This window comes from Penicillium odoratum, assembly GCF_028828045.1.
Source record: "Penicillium odoratum strain IBT 22623 chromosome Unknown utg000005l_segment0_segment0, whole genome shotgun sequence".
Classification (NCBI taxonomy): domain Eukaryota; kingdom Fungi; phylum Ascomycota; class Eurotiomycetes; order Eurotiales; family Aspergillaceae; genus Penicillium; species Penicillium odoratum.
This window is the reverse complement of record NW_026643147.1, coordinates 569,537-589,053: the sequence shown is the minus strand read 5'-3', so window position 1 is coordinate 589,053 and position 19,517 is coordinate 569,537. Positions and strand designations below refer to the sequence as shown.

At 47.5% G+C, this 19,517-nt stretch overlaps 8 protein-coding genes across 8 annotated transcripts; 4 read left to right on the top strand and 4 right to left on the bottom strand.

The window, feature by feature from the left end:
* Positions 1-428: 428 nt before the first annotated feature.
* N7520_005753 (NAD(P)/FAD-dependent oxidoreductase) lies at positions 429-2,019 on the top strand (the record flags this gene model as incomplete). The annotated part of the gene is made up of 3 exons (XM_057139687.1): positions 429-441; positions 495-1,066; positions 1,120-2,019. 3 exons carry the CDS (start codon positions 429-431, stop codon positions 2,017-2,019), a joined length of 1,485 nt encoding a protein of 494 aa, XP_056993693.1.
* Positions 2,020-2,344: 325 nt separating this feature from the next.
* Positions 2,345-3,408, bottom strand: N7520_005752 (uncharacterized protein; the record flags this gene model as incomplete). The annotated part of the gene is made up of 3 exons (XM_057139686.1): positions 2,345-2,964; positions 3,032-3,275; positions 3,340-3,408. The coding sequence occupies 3 exons, from the start codon at positions 3,406-3,408 to the stop codon at positions 2,345-2,347; spliced, it is 933 nt and encodes a 310-aa protein (XP_056993692.1).
* Positions 3,409-5,026: 1,618 nt separating this feature from the next.
* On the top strand, positions 5,027-6,731 carry N7520_005751 (putative C6 transcription factor; the record flags this gene model as incomplete). The annotated part of the gene is made up of 3 exons (XM_057139685.1): positions 5,027-5,086; positions 5,170-5,880; positions 5,928-6,731. 3 exons carry the CDS (start codon positions 5,027-5,029, stop codon positions 6,729-6,731), a joined length of 1,575 nt encoding a protein of 524 aa, XP_056993691.1.
* A 592-nt stretch (positions 6,732-7,323) lies between these two features.
* Positions 7,324-8,495, top strand: N7520_005750 (putative mitochondrial phosphate transporter Pic2; the record flags this gene model as incomplete). The annotated part of the gene is made up of 4 exons (XM_057139684.1): positions 7,324-7,492; positions 7,552-8,202; positions 8,268-8,391; positions 8,444-8,495. The coding sequence occupies 4 exons, from the start codon at positions 7,324-7,326 to the stop codon at positions 8,493-8,495; spliced, it is 996 nt and encodes a 331-aa protein (XP_056993690.1).
* Positions 8,496-9,260: 765 nt separating this feature from the next.
* On the top strand, positions 9,261-10,077 carry N7520_005749 (uncharacterized protein; the record flags this gene model as incomplete). Its single annotated transcript, XM_057139683.1, has 2 exons — positions 9,261-9,644; positions 9,745-10,077. 2 exons carry the CDS (start codon positions 9,261-9,263, stop codon positions 10,075-10,077), a joined length of 717 nt encoding a protein of 238 aa, XP_056993689.1.
* A 797-nt stretch (positions 10,078-10,874) lies between these two features.
* N7520_005748 (YagE family protein) lies at positions 10,875-12,497 on the bottom strand (the record flags this gene model as incomplete). The annotated part of the gene is made up of 2 exons (XM_057139682.1): positions 10,875-10,951; positions 11,003-12,497. 2 exons carry the CDS (start codon positions 12,495-12,497, stop codon positions 10,875-10,877), a joined length of 1,572 nt encoding a protein of 523 aa, XP_056993688.1.
* A 402-nt stretch (positions 12,498-12,899) lies between these two features.
* Positions 12,900-13,974, bottom strand: N7520_005747 (uncharacterized protein; the record flags this gene model as incomplete). The annotated part of the gene is made up of 2 exons (XM_057139681.1): positions 12,900-13,398; positions 13,463-13,974. 2 exons carry the CDS (start codon positions 13,972-13,974, stop codon positions 12,900-12,902), a joined length of 1,011 nt encoding a protein of 336 aa, XP_056993687.1.
* Positions 13,975-15,141: 1,167 nt separating this feature from the next.
* On the bottom strand, positions 15,142-19,427 carry N7520_005746 (uncharacterized protein; the record flags this gene model as incomplete). The annotated part of the gene is given in 10 exon segments (XM_057139680.1): positions 15,142-15,729; positions 15,782-15,958; positions 16,580-17,983; positions 18,041-18,132; positions 18,180-18,294; positions 18,345-18,497; positions 18,545-18,648; positions 18,707-18,881; positions 18,900-19,242; positions 19,297-19,427. 10 exon segments carry the CDS (start codon positions 19,425-19,427, stop codon positions 15,142-15,144), a joined length of 3,282 nt encoding a protein of 1,093 aa, XP_056993686.1.
* Between the last annotated feature and the right edge of the window lie 90 nt (positions 19,428-19,517).

The window sequence follows — 19,517 nt, the reverse complement described above, 5'->3', positions numbered from 1 at the left end:
AGGTCACGGAGTTGAAAGATTCCCCCTCTTTATGCCTCCTTTTTCACTGATAAATCTCAATGTAGAAGGTCCTACCGATCCATGCGTCAGTTATCAGATGCGACCACCTTCCTTATGCGGGGTTAGTGACCGATAAGCGGCGCATTTGATTGTGATTGGTTGATTCTAATGAGGAACTCAATTCTGACCAATCAAAGAATTCCATTGAATGTAATTGAATGTCCTTGTTTAGATCTTGCCTCACATGGTCTACGCAATCCATGCATTATCCCTTGTCCAGTTGGACATGGTTGATCATAAACAATGTAAGCCATCAAAAAAAAGAAATGCGCCGCATATTTAAAGGTTCAAGTATTCTTTAAAAAGATTTCTTAATCAAGTTCATAACCTGCACAGTAATGATCCCACCTTCTACTCGGACACTCACAATGGAAATTACTGGTGAGTACTGATTTTTCCGGCCCAGAAACATTACAGCTAACCTTTATGTTTAGAACGGGTTCGTGCCTTACTAAATAGGTCCCCCGGTCTCCCTGTGTCTCAGCCAACGGTGTCGTCATGGCAGGAGCCATCTCATCCGACCGTTGGAGCGACACAATCGCCTAACCTACCAGCCGAAGTGGATGTTGCAATCATCGGATCTGGGGTGACCGGGTGCGGAGTAGCCCATACTTTGCTCAACCATCCAAATGCTTCAAAGCTCCGCGTCACCATACTAGAAGCACGCGGAGCAGTCAGTGGGGCCACCGGCCGCAACGGAGGTCATCTCATCTCAAATGCAGATGAACTATTCCCGCCAATAGCTGAGGCGATGGGGATGGAAGAGGCCAATAAAGTGGCACATCTGAGCGAGAGGACTATTGCTTTGTTGAAAGGGGTTTGTAGCAGCCTTAGTGAAGAGGACCAGGACGCAGCAGAATTGCGATCTGTGGCGAGTACCATTGCGTTCGAGGATGAAGGAACATTTAAAGAAGCGAGGCATGCCATTGAATTTGTCCAAAAAAACAGGGATCAGTCGGTTTGCACACTGCCAGAAACAATCGTTACTGTGGAACATGCCATCGAGGTAAGTACATGGTTGTCTTCTATAATCAAAGGTTTTAACTAATGATAGTACAGAAGTGGAAATACAACCACAATATCGTTGGTACGGCACAACAGACTGGCGCCGCTGCTCTGTGGCCATATCGATTGTTTACAGCGCTATATAAAGATCTTCTTAAAGACAAACATGGCCGGTTTACGCTCGAAACCAACACGCCCGTGACATCTATCAGTCTTGATCAGAATGCCACACCAGGCAGTGCAACATATCTCCTTCAGACACCCCGAGGGTCAATTCGAGCTCGACACGTTATTCACTGTACAAATGGCCACGCAGGCCACTTGATCCCGGGCTTAGTAGGAAAGCTATGGCCAGTGCGGGCTACCATGTCGCGCCAGAAACTAGGGCCTTCGTTTCCACTACTGGGTAATCAAGTCTCATGGACATACCGAAGCAAGCCAACCATGGACCCATCTACTGCCATCGCCAGCATCGGACTGTACTATGCTCAACAGAATGCCAAGACAGGCGATCTCTGGATTGGTGGCGAGATGCAGAGAATTGATGATATACTGAGCAGTGACGACTCGGTTGTTTCTGAGCAGGCCAAAATGAACCTTACCTCAATCGTGCCTAAAATGCTCCATGGTGCCGAACCTGTCAAAACGATTGGTGTCTGGTCTGGTATCATGGGGTTTACGGCTGATGGACTGCCAATGGTAGGTCAGCTGCCGAATGCCTTTACCGGACGTACGGGTCGTGGTGAATGGATCGCTGCCGGTTACAATGGACATGGTATGGATAAGGCTTGGTCCTGTGGTGAGGCTGTTGCTCGAATGCTGTTGGGTGAGGGAGTGCCGTCATGGATGCCGAATTGCTTTTTACTGGGCGAGGAAAGATTGAAGGTGATTAGAGAGCAAGATGAGGACCTGATGCCGTCTAATTTTCTCGGCAGGATGGGAATTGTATTATAAGTTGATGGTTAACTCGCCAATAAATCTTTGGTCATTTTGACAGGTAATGATTTTGAACATCCGGACTGGAAAGTGAAAACCTTGGATACTTTGTTCAGCTAGAGATGAACTTATTTGCGATTTTGCAATCGTATTTTGTCAATGCAAAATTGTGATTCCAAAAATATCTCGGTATCATGAGAAACATTGCCATTCTTGAGTAACGTCATCACTTTCAAGGTCTAATGCTAGTGTTAATCGAAGCTAGGAAGATGATGTATTACTTCTATGTATGAAATGGTCCCAGATCTGTCTATCTATGTCACCGAGGAAGCATGTGTAGTTATTATTTAGTGCTCATTCTCTGGTCCAGTGACACATCTTCACCACCTCCATACCAAACCCGTCCCCTCCGAATCACCAAGTTCTCTTGTCCAACAATCCATTCACCCTCTTGAGGAAAGGTGCCATTGGCTTGAGGCCAAAACTCACTTTCCAGTTTCTTGTTAAGGACATCGATTTTATCTACCAGCAATTTCACCCGCACGCGGTCAAGCTCGGCACCTGCAGCACCTTGGGATAGAAAGTCTCCGTCGTTTATAAACCGTGCAATAGTGACGTGTGCGGATGGAACGATATAGCGTGAGGCCACTGGAATTTGGGCCTGTCGAACCATCTGGAATATATCGCGGCGAAGGTGGTGATAGCTGTAATCATCGGAGTACCCTTGTGCATTTTCTCCTGCAGCCGTAACAAAGCTGAGCGCCATTGCAGAGGAATCAAAGCTGATCATTGGCTTCAGGAGACGCGACTTGTGAGCAACGGGATACTCGGCAATATTATTTCCAGTCACATCCTTGGAAGACCGGAGGATTTGGACGAGATTCTCAATCTCTTTCTCAGTCAGGGAATGCGCCACCTCCAAAACTGTGGTGTGCAAATTTTCACGGGGCATAAGCCAGATTGCTGTTTTGTTTTGATCAGTCAAGTGCGATAAGCAGGAATAACTCTTCATCTCGGTCGTCGGACTTACAAGGAGATATTTCCTGCAACTCCCGTTGGACGAAGCAAATCAGGTCACGGATGTGAGGGGGAGGCCTGGCCCAGATGACCAGGCAGTTCCGGGGATCAACATATCCCTCTTCCTTTCCAGGACCATCAAGTCGGCTAAGGATATTATCCAGGGACCAACCAGGAAAGCTTTCTGCTAGGATCTTCGCGCTTTGTTGCTCATTTCGTGTCACTCGATGACCCTGATAACGCGATTGCAACACAGTCTGCTCCAAAAATCAATTTTCATAATCTTTATACGAATTACTATTTGGTTGTATTTCAACTTACCGGATCATCATTTGATTCCGATATTAGCACTTGGAACGGATTGTCCTCTGATATAATGAGTGGGGACATGGTGAGAATATCGAAGGTTGATTGATCCTTTTTTCAATGGCAAGGACTGTTAAGGTTTCGGGGGAATGTATCGCGTGTTATATAATGTACTAGTTCCTGGTAAGATTGACCTGCTTGGCATGGTGACTCAGTACAAGACATGAAACATAATACGGAGTCCAATAACCTCCTAGTGGAGAATGCTTACGTAGAATATCAAGGCGCAGTGAATCCTCAACTTGACCTTTTTTGTACGGTAAATAAATTATGCGATTTATAGCTGTGACCTGTGACCTGCGGGACCGGAAGACAGCTTCACGCCTGGTGCGGATGAGTGCCCTGATTTATGATCCAAAATGCACGAGATTTGCGGTGTTCATATAAGTGCAGATATTCGTGCACACGCCTTGTAAACGAAAACCGGTTATAGGGCACGCGCATGGGTAAATAAGAAGTGTTTACGAGAAGGGAAAGACTATCCACGGTAAAAAGTGTGGGGATGAGCCCCACAATTAATGCCTAAATTGGCAGGCATCAAAGAGACAATAGATGAAACAGAATACGAGTATAATAACCCCTTAGTGGGGAATACTTAGGAGTCTGTGGAGGCGCAGTAGCTCAAAGCCATCCTGATCTGCTGCGAATTTACTGCGCCTTAATGACAAAGTACCCCTTGATTCCCTCAATGTTATACCTAATTACTTGAAGGTGGATCATCCATTCGTTTTATAACCCATGGCATTCTTAGTTGTCGCCCTCCAGGACTAGACTGAGCAGAAAAGATTTGCGGTTTTACATGAAAGTCATAAATCGAACCTAAATTGAATACTAAATCGCTTAGTTCGAGTAAAAATCGTGCTGAACAGAGGCCCTTGGCAGGGTCCTACAAGCGAGATCTAGTTACCCGAAGTAAAGCGAGTTCTCGTCATCATGGATTCTGTTCTTACTTTCATAACATAAGCTATGCGTGTAATAGATGCTTCCTCCCGTATCAACCGTAAGGCCAGCAGGATCAAGAAAGCTAGCTATCAAGATTCTTGGCTTTCGTTTGTTCCAGAATGCTAGATTGAGTGTATCAATCTGTAACTCACCGAGAGAAAAGCCAAATGTCACGATGTCCCCACTGGTACACATCAATTTGCAGTACATTATACTTCGCTCACCTTTACATTTGTGCAGTCAAAGCTCGACAAGGATTCAAGTTCACTTATAATGAGATAACATTGAACACTCGATACATAAGAGCAAAGATGTTTGAATTACACATCTAGTTATTTACTTGTGTTTCTCAAATGCTTGCTCTGATATCTCTGTAATAAGACAGCGCTCTATGAATTTAGTTCAGGCCCGACAGTGCTGACTAAGGGTCTCCTGAGGCAGCCGTCAAAGGCCTGAGAGGAACTTATTTCACTCCCGAATCAGGGCCAGCGGAATCTTAAGTATTCTAGATACGGCCCATGTTCTGATTATAGTCGAGCACGTTGCTCTAAAGTCTCCGCTGCCCATGTGGCCCGGTCAACTGTGCCCCTCAGATTGATTTGCGCGCCCTCCCGTTTGTGGAACCACCAAACCCCAGAAGCGGGGAGCTGTCCGCCACCAAGCTAAAGCGATTTGTACACAAGGATTCAACCCTTGAAAAATGGTGTACGGAGGGAAGCCTAGCACTGGATGTTACCTGTGCCGCAAGCGAAAAATTAAGGTGAGAACCATCGTGACTTTATGGTTGTTTACTTTCATTTGAACCATAAATTTCTGTGCAATACTGAATTCATCTATAATCAGTGTGATGAAGGGCATCCGGAATGCCGAAACTGTGGCATCTATGGCCGGCCTTGCCCAGGGTACCGACCTGATGCAGTGTTCCGTAATGAAAACAGGAAAGTCGAGCGCCAAGCAAAGAAGGACTCTCTTCCTTCTAATAGCAGCCAAAGTGTGCCACCTTTTACGCAATTTTCGGGGGTCGTGGGCTATCATCGTGGAAGCCCCTCAAGCAATAATATATCGTTGTCATTGATACCCATTGCGGATGCGACTTGGGAACATCGTGCAATATGTTACTTCTTTGATCAGTATATAATCAAGCCTGACTTTGAAGATGGCATGGGCCATTTAGACTATTTGCCATCACTTTATTCGCAGATCGACAAGCAAAAATTGAAGTCTTCTTGCCTTCGGTGGGCGGTGGATGCGACGGCGTTCATGACACTCGCCAATGTTTCACGAGCACCACAACTCATGTTTAAAGCACGGCGAGCTTATGGGAAGGCTTTGAGCAGTCTACGTGAAGCTTTGACATCACCTACTGAGGCTTTAAAGGATGAAACATTTGCCTCTGTGGTGATTCTGTCCCTCTTTGAGGACGTCACTGGGGAACGAAATGGGCTGTACAGCTCTCACACTGCTGGGTTTGAGTTCCTCATGAAGCTTCGAGGCAAGGGTCAGCTAAATCACCGGCATGGCCGTGATATGTTCAATTTCGCCTATACACACACGGTACGTCCCTCCGTTCTCCCCGGAATGCAGTTCTGACGAAGATATAGTACGTTGAGATTCTCGCGTTGGGGGATAAACCTCGAGTCGACATGAACTGGATTATAGAGCAGTTAGACGCCAACGATCCTGTCGAGGGGCTCATGCTAGCCGCCTCCAAATTGAGCCAACTTTTCCTGGGGATGCAAGCAGCATCCAGTCCACCCGATATAGCCACTGTCCACCAGTGGATTGTTGTAGGCCAGGAGTGCGATTTCGAACTCTCCCAATGGACTCTCCACTTACCAGAGCGCTGGCTACCGCTGGTCGTCTATTCAGCGCAAGGCGAGATTCTGCTCACATATAATCGCATCTCCATATGTGTGATCTGGAACTATTACCGCGCCGTGCGCATCATGCTACAGCAGCTTCTCCTCAGTCTCAACAGAACCTACACGGCCATTATCTCGAAAGGTAAAGCACCGAATGATCCCCTTATTAAGACTGCACTTGATGAGACGAGTATAAGGGCAATCATTCAAGAGATGACCACCGACGTCTGCCGCAGCATCCCTTTCTCAATGTCAGATGTGGATACCCTTGGCCGACCGACAAAGCCGGGTGACTATGAAAGAACTATCCGAGCCGCGCAAGGCTATGGTCTGCTCTGGCCACTCTGGTACATTGTATCGTGCGGGATGCCCTCGCCAGAACAGGCGAACCAGATTGGTATAGTGCTGAATCGCATTGGAACACAACAAGGTATCAATCTTGCGCTGATCCTAGCCCGAGAAGCTGAACGCATTCGTGGCGATAACAATTCTTTCAGACCTCCTCCCCCTCAGATCAGCCCCACAGGGGTTCAAAACCTTTGATCTTTACGTACCCCATACTATGTTTTATATTATTTTCTTAAATTCTTTCACACATGGATTGGCGATGAAGGATTCACATTTTTCATTATGTACATAATTTGATGCAACCTAATGTATACCAACTACCAAGACTTAAACTCAGTGGAGCTGACGGCACGACCGGGTATCATGATTCATGACGTCATGTATTTTGGGACCTTGTCCCTGATTATCGTGAGATACTTGATTCATGGCTTTCAGTTGGGATGACTTCGAGTTTCGAGACATTGAATTCGATAATTAAATAGAGCTAAATGTTGATCTACATTGTAGCAATATCAATATGACTTTGAAGCTACAAGTAATCTGGTAGACGATCGCTGATCACTGATAAGCCCCAGTGCCGGTCTAGCCGCTCCCGGCCACCCCCATTCATTACCTAGTTGGGCGATAAGCTGCGCAGACGCTCTGACGCTCGACGCTCTGACGCCATTCCTCCAGTCTCTCTCCTCTCTGTTATTTCTGTTCTGGTTACTGCTTTCTTTCCTTCCTTCCTTCCTTCCTTCCTTCCTTCCTTCTTTCTTTCTATCTTTCTTCTTCTTTCAGCGTGACCATGGCCCTCCAAGAACGTAAGCTTCCCTTTGGGAAGATTGAACCCAACTCTGCCAAGTACTTCTACAGCTGCGCTTTAGGCGGCATTATCGGTATGGTTTTCCTTATCTGCATCCCCTCTTTCATTGTCAAGCCAGTGCTAACAAGATCCCCTTTCCTTGCAGCTTGTGGTAGGTAATATCATTCTATACACCTTCTTCGCGCCCAATTGACAGTCCCATCTCTTCAGGACCAACCCACACCGCCGTGACACCACTGGATCTTGTCAAGTGTCGTCGCCAGGTCGATCCCAAGATCTACACTTCGAACATTCAAGCATGGCGCACCATCTTCGCCAAGGAAGGCATGCGCGGCGTGGTTTTCGGCTGGTCACCCACTTTCCTGGGATACTCGTTCCAAGGTGCCGGAAAGTACGGTCTGTATGAGTACTTCAAGCATTTATATGGGGACAATCTGTTCCCCGAAAGCAACCGTACCTTGGTCTTTTTGGGTGCTAGTGCCTCGGCTGAGTTCTTCGCCGATATGGCCCTCTGCCCGATGGAAGCTATCAAGGTTCGCATGCAGACTACATTGCCGCCTTTTGCCAACAATCTGCGTGAAGGGTGGAGCCGTATTGTTGCAAAGGAAGGTTTCGCTGGTCTTTACAAGGGATTGTACCCTCTATGGGCCCGTCAAATCCCTTATACCATGACTAAGTTTGCAACCTTTGAGAAGACTGTGGAGAAGATCTACCAGACTATGGGTAAGCCCAAGGAGAGCTATAGCCAATTGACCCAGACCGGTGTTAGTTTCCTGGGTGGATACATTGCTGGTATCTTCTGCGCTGTTGTCAGCCATCCGGCCGATGTCATGGTGAGCAAGTTGAATGCCGATCGCAAAGGTAAGACTCAAGAGTCCTGTTTGAAATTGATCTTGGGAATTTCCTTTGTTGACTAATTTCTTCAGCTGGCGAGAGTGCGATGACTGCTGTGTCACGAATTTACGGTAACATTGGGTTCTCTGGTCTGTGGAATGGCCTACCCGTCCGTATTGTGATGCTGGGCACGTTGACAGGATTCCAGTGGCTGATGTAAGCTGTCCCTGTCTGTCTATATATGAGCACCCACTAACTTATGAAACAGTTATGACTCGTTCAAGGTGTTCTTGGGTCTTCCGACTACTGGTGGACACTAGATATAGAATTGTTATGCCACACCCAGATTAGCCCGACCAATAATATACATATACCTCAAGTACCCGTGTGTATCATGTTCTGTGGCCTATCACATAGTGTGATTTGCAGTCTAGTATTTACCTCTATAGATTGACCGTTCTAGCTGTTAAGTAGCGTCAAGTGTACCCACCTACCCTTTGGGTTAGACTCCAGACTCTGAGCTGTACTACAAATATCCAAATAGTCACACATGTACATGCGTTGGTAGTCGAGAGACGAAGGTATTTAAAGTGTTGGTAGAAAGGTAGTATGTATAGTTATGGACTTGATTTTAGGCCATTGATTATTCCATAATTTTTCAAAGGGCTTTTCACCCGTATGAGCAGGTTAGCTTAGCATTAATCGAGCAATTCCCAAGGTCAAAAGCACTTGAGAAAAGCCGAAGTAGATCATAGCAATGAATTCACCGCCCTTGATATCACGGCAGAAACAAATCGCGTTGAGAGCGACTCGAGCACATCTACTCCTTGCAACCTGACCATTCCAGCTTCTTTGAAATTACGAAGTTTGCGAGTCGACGTCCGCAACACATATATACACGTATTATATTTCCCTCATTTACTGCCATCGCCGCTCACTTTACCCCCGCTCGGTCGCTCCTTCATCTCCATCCATCACCAATCCCGAGTCGACCTTTGACTCCACCAAAAGACCGGTTGACAAAGAAATCACACAACTTCACCTTTAGCACCACCTAACAATCTCTTATTCACCGAACCTTCACAATGGAAGCCCGTCCTTCAACCTCCGTACCCTCCTCTAACCCTCCCAGTGTTGAGATCGCCTACAAGCGCAAATGCATCGCGCTCAAGAAACGCCTTATGGAAATCGAGGCTGAGAATGACATTATCCGCACCCGCAACCAGCGCGGCTGGCAATACATCCAAAAGATGCGCCTGGAAACTTGCATGCTGTTGGAACGTCTTGCCAAGATCACCAGCATGGGCAACGAGGCCAATTCCGGTGCCGCGGACCCGGAACTGCGTGCCCGGCTGGCCGCAATGATGACCGAGTCAGGTTCAATGAACGGAGGAGCAGGTAGTGGACAGACTGGAAAGCGATATTTCGATGATGAGACCGAGGGTAGCTCGGATGAGCAGCCGCGCACTGTGAGTTAGCTATCATATCCCTTTCAAGCCTGTCTTTTAGCTCTCAGAAATATGCAATGGAGGATCATGCGCGAACTGAGCTGATTTTTTTTATCTGTAGCCCGAAGAACGTCCCCTCCGAGTCAAGCGCTCCCGCAAATCTAACCTCCCGGTCGATGGTGGTGATGATGACCATCCTGCTCAGGACCACGCTCATGAGTCTGCGGATCATGAGGGTGTTGCTTTGCCTCGCCTTGCCCCTGCTCCGAGCCAGCAGGATCTGACTTCTTCGTTCCGCGTTCAGACGGGTAGCAATGGTTCTGCCAACGAGGGCGAACAGACACCCCACAGTCATGATCACCGCGGCCAGTCAGAGCATGCACAGGCCGAGGCGGCTGATTCGGGGACTACCCCTATGGATATGGATGCGGTCGTGCCTAAGGCTGAGGAGTAACGGGAAAGTTATCTTTTCTTTCATTTGAACCCAAAGCTGATCTGGGATTCACTTTTTGTTTGTTTTCTTTTCTTTTCCACGGAAAAAGGGTTTCTGTTTCTTGATCTCTCTGCTTGTTGCTTGGGTTTGTCTTTTCGTGCAGCGCTGATATGGAGTATCATTCTCGTCTTATGACCTGTTCTTTGCTCATTTTTCTCATTTTCTATCTCCCATGCTTTCAAAACATAGGCCATCTCGAGGCTACTGCTTGTGCATGTGATTGATACCAAGGATAAAATACCATATTCACTATTACCAATTCAAGATTGGACTATCGTACGAGCTCTAGTAGTTTCTTACTTGGTCTGGACTAATATGCATTCAAGGTTTGAACATGGACGATCTGTACAAAGTAATAAGCTCACGCCGTAACCCCATGAATTTCAAGAAGCGAAGGTAGCGAAACTCCGATCCCATTAAACAGACAAGGTGGATTAGGTAGCGTGTGCGGATGTGACGTCTTCTCTATGCAGCGGAGACAGATTTGAGCGATCGTGACACAGCTAGATGCGATATTGCCAAAAATCAGATGATGTTCTGGGGTCAGTTACGAGGCGAGGCAGAGAGTCGAAAGCATAACTTGAGTCCAGGCTCGGGTTTCTTCGGTATAAACGATGTTGGGTAATAGTGTCTTGCAGCCAGTGCCTTTGTATCATGCAAGATATCCAATTTCTAGTGGTATCAAATCGCGGGTATCCGGCTCGGGATTTCCTTGCACTAGTTCGAGACAATATCGGTTGAAGTGGGAATCTGGAGGCTTAATCGACGCCGGCGTAAAGATCAACAACGATATTGATAGCCGCGACAAGAATCTCAGCAGCAATTAAAACGATAACTAATATTTCATTAGCCTGGTTGGGGGATTAATGGGCATCGAGAAACTTACCAATCCACTCAAGATATTCACCGTGGCGGTGCGTCAACTGATCCTTCAACACAGCAAGAAGGTCGGCAATGACGTCCAATCGTTCTGTCAGTAGACTAACTCGCTGGTCCATCTCCAGATAACTTCTCACGGCCTGGTACACAGGCTCCAGCTGAGGCTCAGCCCAGAAGAGCTCTGGACTATCCAAGACAGACCCTTGCAGATGGATGTTGATACGCAAGATAAATAGTTCTCCGATCTGCATGTTGATTTGCTTCCGCGTCAAATTGACACTACCCGTCTGGGCAATCTGAGCTGGTAATGGGGCTGTGTCTGTGATGGTTTCGGATAGCAGGTCCTCAAAGAGCGAGGTCTTGACTGATTGGGCCAGGGCATGTGAGATTGCCAACTTGATCATGTGGTTGCGGGGCTCGCGAAGCGAGATGAAGTCGTTGTATATCCGAGCCTGGTATTCGCGCGCATAATAGAAGTTGAAATTCTCAACTTGTGTATCATCCGGACTCAATATGGAGGTCGCAAATTTGGATATGTCGGACAAGAAACGTGATTCTTGTGCAGGCGACATGCCCCATATCACAACGGTTCCGTAGTCAAACAAGAAGACCTCTGGCATATGAATTTTCGTGTCAATATCATACTGATGTTCCTCTGTCTGCGGTGCGGCAATTGCATGTTCTGTACTGTCGCCAAGGCCAGCAGCCTCTTCGCGGAAATCAATGAGATCTTCCCGTCTGGTCTTCGTGTTGTCCTCCACCTCAACAACACTATCCGAATACCTGCGCTCGCTGGTTCGCCGTTCATGATGCCCGTTGTTGGCAGGGGGAGGAAAGGCTCTCCCTTTTTGCTTCTCTTCGTATTGATAGTCGAAGCCTGAGTAGACGCACTCATCGTATAGCTTGGGATTGGCGCCACGGGTTTTGGCCCGGGATTTGAGGAATTTGATCACCCCTTCGAGGCGATAGGAATTGGCCGTGCAGTACGCAGTCACCCGAGGAATGCGGTCTCGGTCGGCCTTACCCAGTCGGGCGGCATGGCTTCGCGCAGCGGGCTCTTTGATACGGGTGATTTGCGAATAGACATCGCGAGGGAAGTCTCCATCACTTTCTTCTTCTTCGGCTGTCACAGGATCCGGAAGCAACTTCAACTTCTGTGCTTTCTTGGTCGTACGCTGTGGTCCAATCTTCGAAGCGGCGGCCGTGTTCGGCGGTGTGCTGTAGGGAGCCCCATGGCTATTGCGGCGACGAAGTTTGCTGTTCAAAGCTGACAGCATAGGCTGACTGGCAGGCCGAGGCGAGCCACCTTGGGCATTGATATTTTGAACGGGAGAAGAGCCGGTGTGCAATGGACGAAAGGTGGGATCGGAAGAGGTGCCGCCATACGTGCTGATTTGCGTCAGAGGGTTGAATGTCACCGACCGCAACGTCCGATTCGCCCGCGGGGACGCCGGGTTATGCTGGTTGGGTAACAGGGGAGAATCTTCTGCAGCAGACGCCATGGCCGAAGAACAGGCGACTCCGCTGGGGAGAAAATGGAATGAATGGAAAAATCAAAGGTTGAAGCTTCCAAGGTCGGAGCTCTGCACGTGCCCACCTTAATAATCGCTGCGATCGGGACCGTTGACGCAATTGGGAAGATTCACCACTCGATCTTCATCTGGTCAACTAGTTACGTATTGAACTTGCTCTTCCATCTGGGATTTCTATTTCCATTTTCTTGTTTTCTATCTCTTGATTCTATCTCATTTTTATCTTTTGTTTTGGACTACGCCATCTATTAGCCGCAAGCAGCTCTTGAATGTCTCGTTAAACAGAACCATTTGTACATTAACATCCCAAGGTCGCTATGAAAACTTTTGAAAATGACATAAGGCCAAAGCCTGGTACAAACTAATAACATTTTACCCGCGAACAAATCCTGAGGAACCACCTGCTGTTCTGCGCAGTCCGTTGACATGTCCGACACTTCGCTGTCCTTTCAACCAGGTATCCTTGACGCTTAGTCCAGTCTTAGAAGCCTTCGGTGCCAGTCTCGTTGTCGACTTTCGCTTTGCAGACGGCGCATCAAGAACTCGAATGGTAATATCGCCGACCCGCACATCCTTGGGTGCCTTCTCCGTCTTGTCCAAGAATCTCAACTTATTCGATTTCTTTGGCACAAATGAGTCTTCTGCTGGTGGAGTCAGGCCTCGGGGGGCAGGCGCGGCATTCAAAATGTCATCGGGAAGCAATGCAGGCAGAGCACTCCGGCGAGAGTCCTGTGTGATTGAGCCCTGGAGGGTGGCTGTGCTTTCGGAAAGTAAATCGTCGCTAAGAGAGACCTCCTTAGACTTTAAGTTGGCCTGCAACTTCCGACGTGCGTCAAGTTTTCTCCGCTTTTCCTTCTTTACTTGTTCCTCTCTGTTGCATGTTAGAAAGGAAGTCCTGGGGAGATGATTGGGTATTGTCCAAGGGCGGTACATACAATTGCTTCAATTTTTCTTGCTTCTTCGCTCTCTCCTTCATTTGTAGGAGCTGAGCAGAATTGTCGATTGTCTCGGGTGCATCATCATCGTCGCTGCTGTCGTCTTCCTCATCCTGGTTGGGTGCTTCGAGAATTTGTTCAGGCTGCGTCTCCGGTACGGCGGGTTCCTCGCTGCCAAATCGAAAATGAGCCTTAGGCTCAGATAAGGTTGCATTGTTCTCCTCAGTCTTAGAAGAACTGGTATCCTCATCGTCGCTGTCCGCAATCTCGGGGCTGCTCCGCTTTTGCCGCTTGGTTTGCTGCTCATCTGTCGGTGCCTTGCGCTTTCCTTGCTTCGCGGCACCATTGGCCTTGGGAGACTTGGAGGCATCTTTCGCCGCAGCAGTCACTCGTCGAGTGGAGGTCACCATTTCGGATGTGGTTTCGGAGGCGCCAGCAGGATCTGAGAGATTTCCTTGGGACTCCGGTCGTGTAAATAGACCCTTAGCCGCAGTGACTAGGTGAGCGAGCATAGAAATTTGAAGATACAGGAAAGAAAAGAAACCCCCGATCCACAAGTGGAAATGTTGTCGAGCTGTTGCGGGATGCGCCTTTACAAAAAAAATAGTTATCGGCCTTAGGATTTCCCGAGATAACCAGATCATGTGACCCGTTCCATATCTAGAGAGAGTCGACATTCTGGACGTCCATCGATGAAAGTAACTGGACATTCTTGTCTTCTTTTTTCGTTTTTCTTGAGAATTTTTTGGTTTTATGCATTTAAAGACTAGTTATTCATCTAAAGCGTCAAATGTTGATCTGTACCATCATTAATGAGAATACTTCGATGTTCCAAAGTTGGAAATGACAGCTCTGGGTATGTACGGATATAGTCTCAGATACTAATTCTTAAAACCTGATGTCCATTGCTTGGAATATGTACGTATCACCCAGGCAAAAAAATTTGAGGGTTACATCCAAGCCTCGAGAATAAAGTGTCGTGAATGATCCTCGGTAAACTGACATGGACCGGCAGATGATGCTATGATACGACGCACAATCTGTAGAAAAGACAGACCGGCAGAGTCACCAATACACACAAACCTCCCTTCTCCGTCACGAAGAAGTTTCGCAAACGGCCCTATTAATGGATTGATTCAATAATATTTACTTGTAAATTAATCTTTCAGGGTTGGCGTTAAATTGGTAGAATCAATTGATGGCACATTATCCCAAGGTCGAAGCATAGGAAGCGATTGGCGTCAAGTAGGTACATTTTGTACATATGTACCTAGCATGCATCAGACTATCGGCATACGCTTGTAGAAATTAAATTTGGAAGTCTATAATTACATCGAAGGGCCAGCAAGGTTCTGACACCGAGGCAATCATCCCGCTGTTACGCCTTGAACGCTCGGAATTCTTATTAGCATATACAGCTTTGGTAATTGTGGAAAAAGAAGATCTTAATAAACGAAATTTCATAGCTCTCATCCGATATCAAACGCGATAAAATCGGTGGGATGCAGCATTGGTATCTCAAAACCCTCAATATTGAACGCCTAAATTGTCCCATTACGGGCCGCTTCAAATCAGCAAAACGCGCCATGCCATGCTAGTTAACGCCGAAAATCCGAATGCAACGGACAGATCAACAGCCTAGGACGAAAAGCGCCCTGTAAAAACGCAATGACCGGCGTTCAAGAGCGGTCTCGCTCCTTTTGTTTCATGACGCTCTCGCCGCATAGCCGGCGTTCTTCAGCCTCCTCGCGGGCGTTGATAAAATCATCTTCTCCAATGTCGCTGACATCGTCATAGAACTTTTGGCACTCATCCATGTCGTCTCCACTAACAGCCCAAGCGCTTTCTCGTTGGCGTTTGTTCCGCTCGCGATCTTCTTCAATTCGCTGCTCGATCTGACGCTTGTCGACACGTACGTGCGCCTTGGTATTGCGAGGGGTTCCTGTTTTGGAATGGGAACTATCTTCCTGACCCTCATCCTGCTCCAATTCCAGATGTGCGGGGTGAGTGTCGCGGTCTTTGAGGGCTGCGTCAATCTCGGTCACAGCCTCAGCGGAGAGAATCTGTTTGGCTTGAAGACTGCTTAGCACTCGTCGGACATGCTTGACGTTTGCTGCACCGGTGCCGTCAGGTGGAACGACTGCATCGACAACACGAAGTATGTCGCGTTGCATCATTCGCACATAGGGAAGATGGCCTTCTTTGGTTGCCATTTCGCAAAAGTGTTCGATGAAAGACATGATGTTGGCTCGAGTATTCATGTTGTTCTTGAGATATAATATCAGCATACATAAAGGGTGAGAAATTGGTATTTCTTACTCTCTCAAGCTGTTCTAAAATGCACGAGTGAAGGTCCTCATCCAGATCACGGTACTTCAGCGCATAGTGGGCAGCTTTTTGCGAGGACGTGACGGTAGCGCTCAGGCGTTGAAGCTGGGCTGTGAAGCGCATACGCACTTCAAACGGGTCAGTCATCATACTGGCATCAGGATCGTCCTTGGAAAGAGCAGGGTCGGAGGGAATAAGAGTAGACATAATTACAGTCTGTCGTTATCGCGTTATCGAAGATATTTGGCGGTCTGAGCTGGCAAAATAACTGGGAACGAAAAAGAATGAAGTGAGGAAGAGATGCAGTTGGACAACCTGGAAAATTAAGGCTTGTATGGGTGCCATCTGTTCTAGGCAGCCTCAAGTACCCAACAAAATTGAATTGAATGTACCTATCCACATATATGCGTACATCTCATGACTTGACTAGTACATAGGGAAATTAACCCCCTCTAAATATATGTAGCCCGATCAGTTAGTTGTGTGATGGGAGATTTATAACTAGGTCATCGATAATCGGTCGGAGAAAAATAGATAAATAATTACATATGATCCCTCTAGCAGTTCCAATAACCTAAGCAGCAGTACGTAACCCGAAATGTCCTTTCCTGAATCGTAATATATTCATGATTAGATGGCTGATCTAGCTAGTGCAGAAGACTGTGAACATCAGAGAAAACTGGGCGATAAATGTACAGGAGATTAATTTCTAGTTGGGAAGCCCTAGAAAGATTCTTGTCCCAGGGAGCTGCCAAGACTACTCCGACCTTCGGCATGTAGCAAGCCAACCTCCTCGGCTCCACGAGTGTCATGGAATCCATCATCTCGGAGGGCCTCCTGTCGACGGAACTCGATGCCATTGAGCACTGCCCAGACATCTTTCTTGGTCAACAGACCATGGAAAATTCCTTTATTGGAAAAGAGAACATAACGCAGGCCAAGACGCTGGAACATCCGTAAAACGATCAAGAAGCTGATGTTACTATTGAGCGTTATTGGAGTTTGATCCATCCAAGGCCGGAGATCCAATGTATCCACAGGGTCTGCAAATGGTTGATGAACGAAGAATACTTGAGTCTCGTCGCCAAGATTGCGGTTCGTGGGAGAAGTAGAGAACTTCAATGCAAAGGACAGCTCCTTGCGGGTGATATAGCCTAAGAGGATAGGTTTCGAGATCTCAGTGATGACGGGAAAACCACGGTAGCTGGTGTTAGAAAGAAGGCTGCGAAGTGAGCTGATGGTATGGCCAGTGGCGGTGATCACGGACACATCATCAACAGTCGTCATGACACGATGGGCGGAAACATCTGGTGGGTTCGTGTCGTCTCGGTGATCCAGGAATGGGTATTCATTTAGCTGGATCCATGATTCGTAGATACCACGTTTGCCGAAAATATCACCACACCATTTCGATAGCATAACAGCAATCATGATAGGAATTACATATGTAAGAGCGCCGGTCAACTCGAACATGATGACAACGATTGAAAGAGTCATTCGAGTTGCGCCACCGAGAGCAGACGCCGCGCCAATAATGGCATATAGACCAGGCGTTACACAAGGGATGTCAGGCTCACACTTGGAAAACAGGAAAGCTTTGGGATACGCTTCTTGCCACATCCGAACAAGCATGCCCAAAGCTCGCCCGTACAGAGCACCAATAGCGACAGACGGGAGAATGATACCAGCCGGGATATCAAGTCCAAAGGTCAAAGAAGCAAGCAAAAAGGCCAGTGCAGCACCCACCAATAACATAGCAACAATGGCTAGCGATGCAGGTCCTGACACGCAGAGGCCAAAGCGATCGGTCGTCTCGCTACTACATTCTGCAAATAATGCCTGAACAAGCTCTGAGTTTTGAGCTCTCATAAAATGGTTTGGAAAGTTGATTAAAGCCGTTAGAAGTGCCACTGCAGCCACTTCCAAGAGCGGTCGTGACCAGCCCCGAGATCGGCGCCATTGCGCAATTTTGGTGTTCACGCGGATAAAGAACGCCCCAAAAAGACCACCTACAATACCAAGGATGATAAATGGGATGATTTCGAACCGGTGCCACCCTCGCGTGTAGGTGACTTGGTAGAGCACAATCTTCCCGGTGCGGAATGGGTTGATGGCTTGCAATGTGACAGCCGCGACCATTGCGCAAACAAAGCTCTGCCACATCGTTTTGTCTGGGAAATAGTAGGACAATTGCTGGCAAAGTCAATATTTCTCCACAACAGATCCATTGGAATTGGAGTTCTTGCTTACTTCTAAGCTGAAAAGTACACCTCCAATAGGCGCACCGAAGGCAACAGATATGCCCGCCGCAGCAGCTGCAGAAAGAACTTCGCGTTTTCGTGCTGCAAAGTTTAGTGAATGAAGGGAAAGCTTAATGCAATGTACGCACCTTCATTGCCATTCAGGCTGTCAAAAGGCTTCATTATGATATTGGCACAGCAGCATGCCACGTGAACCAGCGGGCCTTCCTTTCCCAGCCACAGACCAGACGCAACTGCCAGACACTAAAGTTATTGTCAGTAAGGATAGTGGGTTATCTTCGAGGGTATCATACTAGGCCAAGTGACTTGATAGTAAGCGTCCAAGGACCCATAAAATGCCGAATCATGGTACCTCCAAGGATAGTCTTGATCTCAGGGATTCCACTGTGGCGGGCATATATAGCAAATTTGCGCACCAACACACATGCGATGGATGCGAATACCACCTAGCTAGCGTTAGTGAGAGGCAAGACGGGATGGGGAGAAGCCCTACGGAAAACACAATGTAAAAAATGTATTCAATTGTATACCGTCCACCGACAGAAGAGGAGCCGAGAGCAGATCCCCAAGGTGTCCAATCCATGCATTTTGTATGATCTGACACATATTCCGTTAGCATTAGAAGCAAGTGACCATGGAGGCATAGAAAACGTACCATCTAAACCCCAGCAACAAAAGCTTCGATTCAAATAGAATTTTCCACCACCACTGCCACTTTTACAATAACCAGTTTTCAGATCACCGAGCCAATTGGTTGCGATATCAATGCATGCGGCGATGATTCCGACAGCAATTCCCGTTGCAACTAAGACGAACCAGATGTTGCCAGCCTCCAGGAATCGGCGGACATGACCTAAAACACCCTGACCGCTAGAGTACAATAGCCGCTTTCGTTGTCGTTCTTTCGTATACTCGTAGATCCAATCGATGGCAGTAAAATCGTCATATCCGACTCGTCGACCGGGACCTTCCACATACCAGTCCAGAGGAGCACCATCTTTAGATGAGTTTGGGTCTCTATTCAATTCCTCTGGTTCATAGGCATCTAGTGGCGATGCGTCTCCATTTTGTCCACCTTGCGATCCCGCAAGACCTAGCCCTGTATTCGATCCGCCGGCGGTATTCGAGAAGAGCCTTGATAAACTGAATCGGGACTGTCGTTTTTGTTTATGTTTCGGTTTGAAGGATATACTGCAGAAATCATATATTAGCCCTGCATAGATACCAGATTACGGAGCGACTCACGGTTCGTGCAACCCCTCCGTGTTCCGACGGAAATCCTGGGGTTGCGACAGATCGGCTTCTTGATCTGGTTGATCAGGGTATGTTGCCCGGGAGTTATCATCGCTACCCGCACCTTGATCCGTTATTGACATCTTGAACCATGAATTCTCCACAAAGCTAGCATCCCCAAAATTGTTCTGAAGAAAGTTGTCTTTATCTCCAGCTGGGGACCGGAGCTGCGC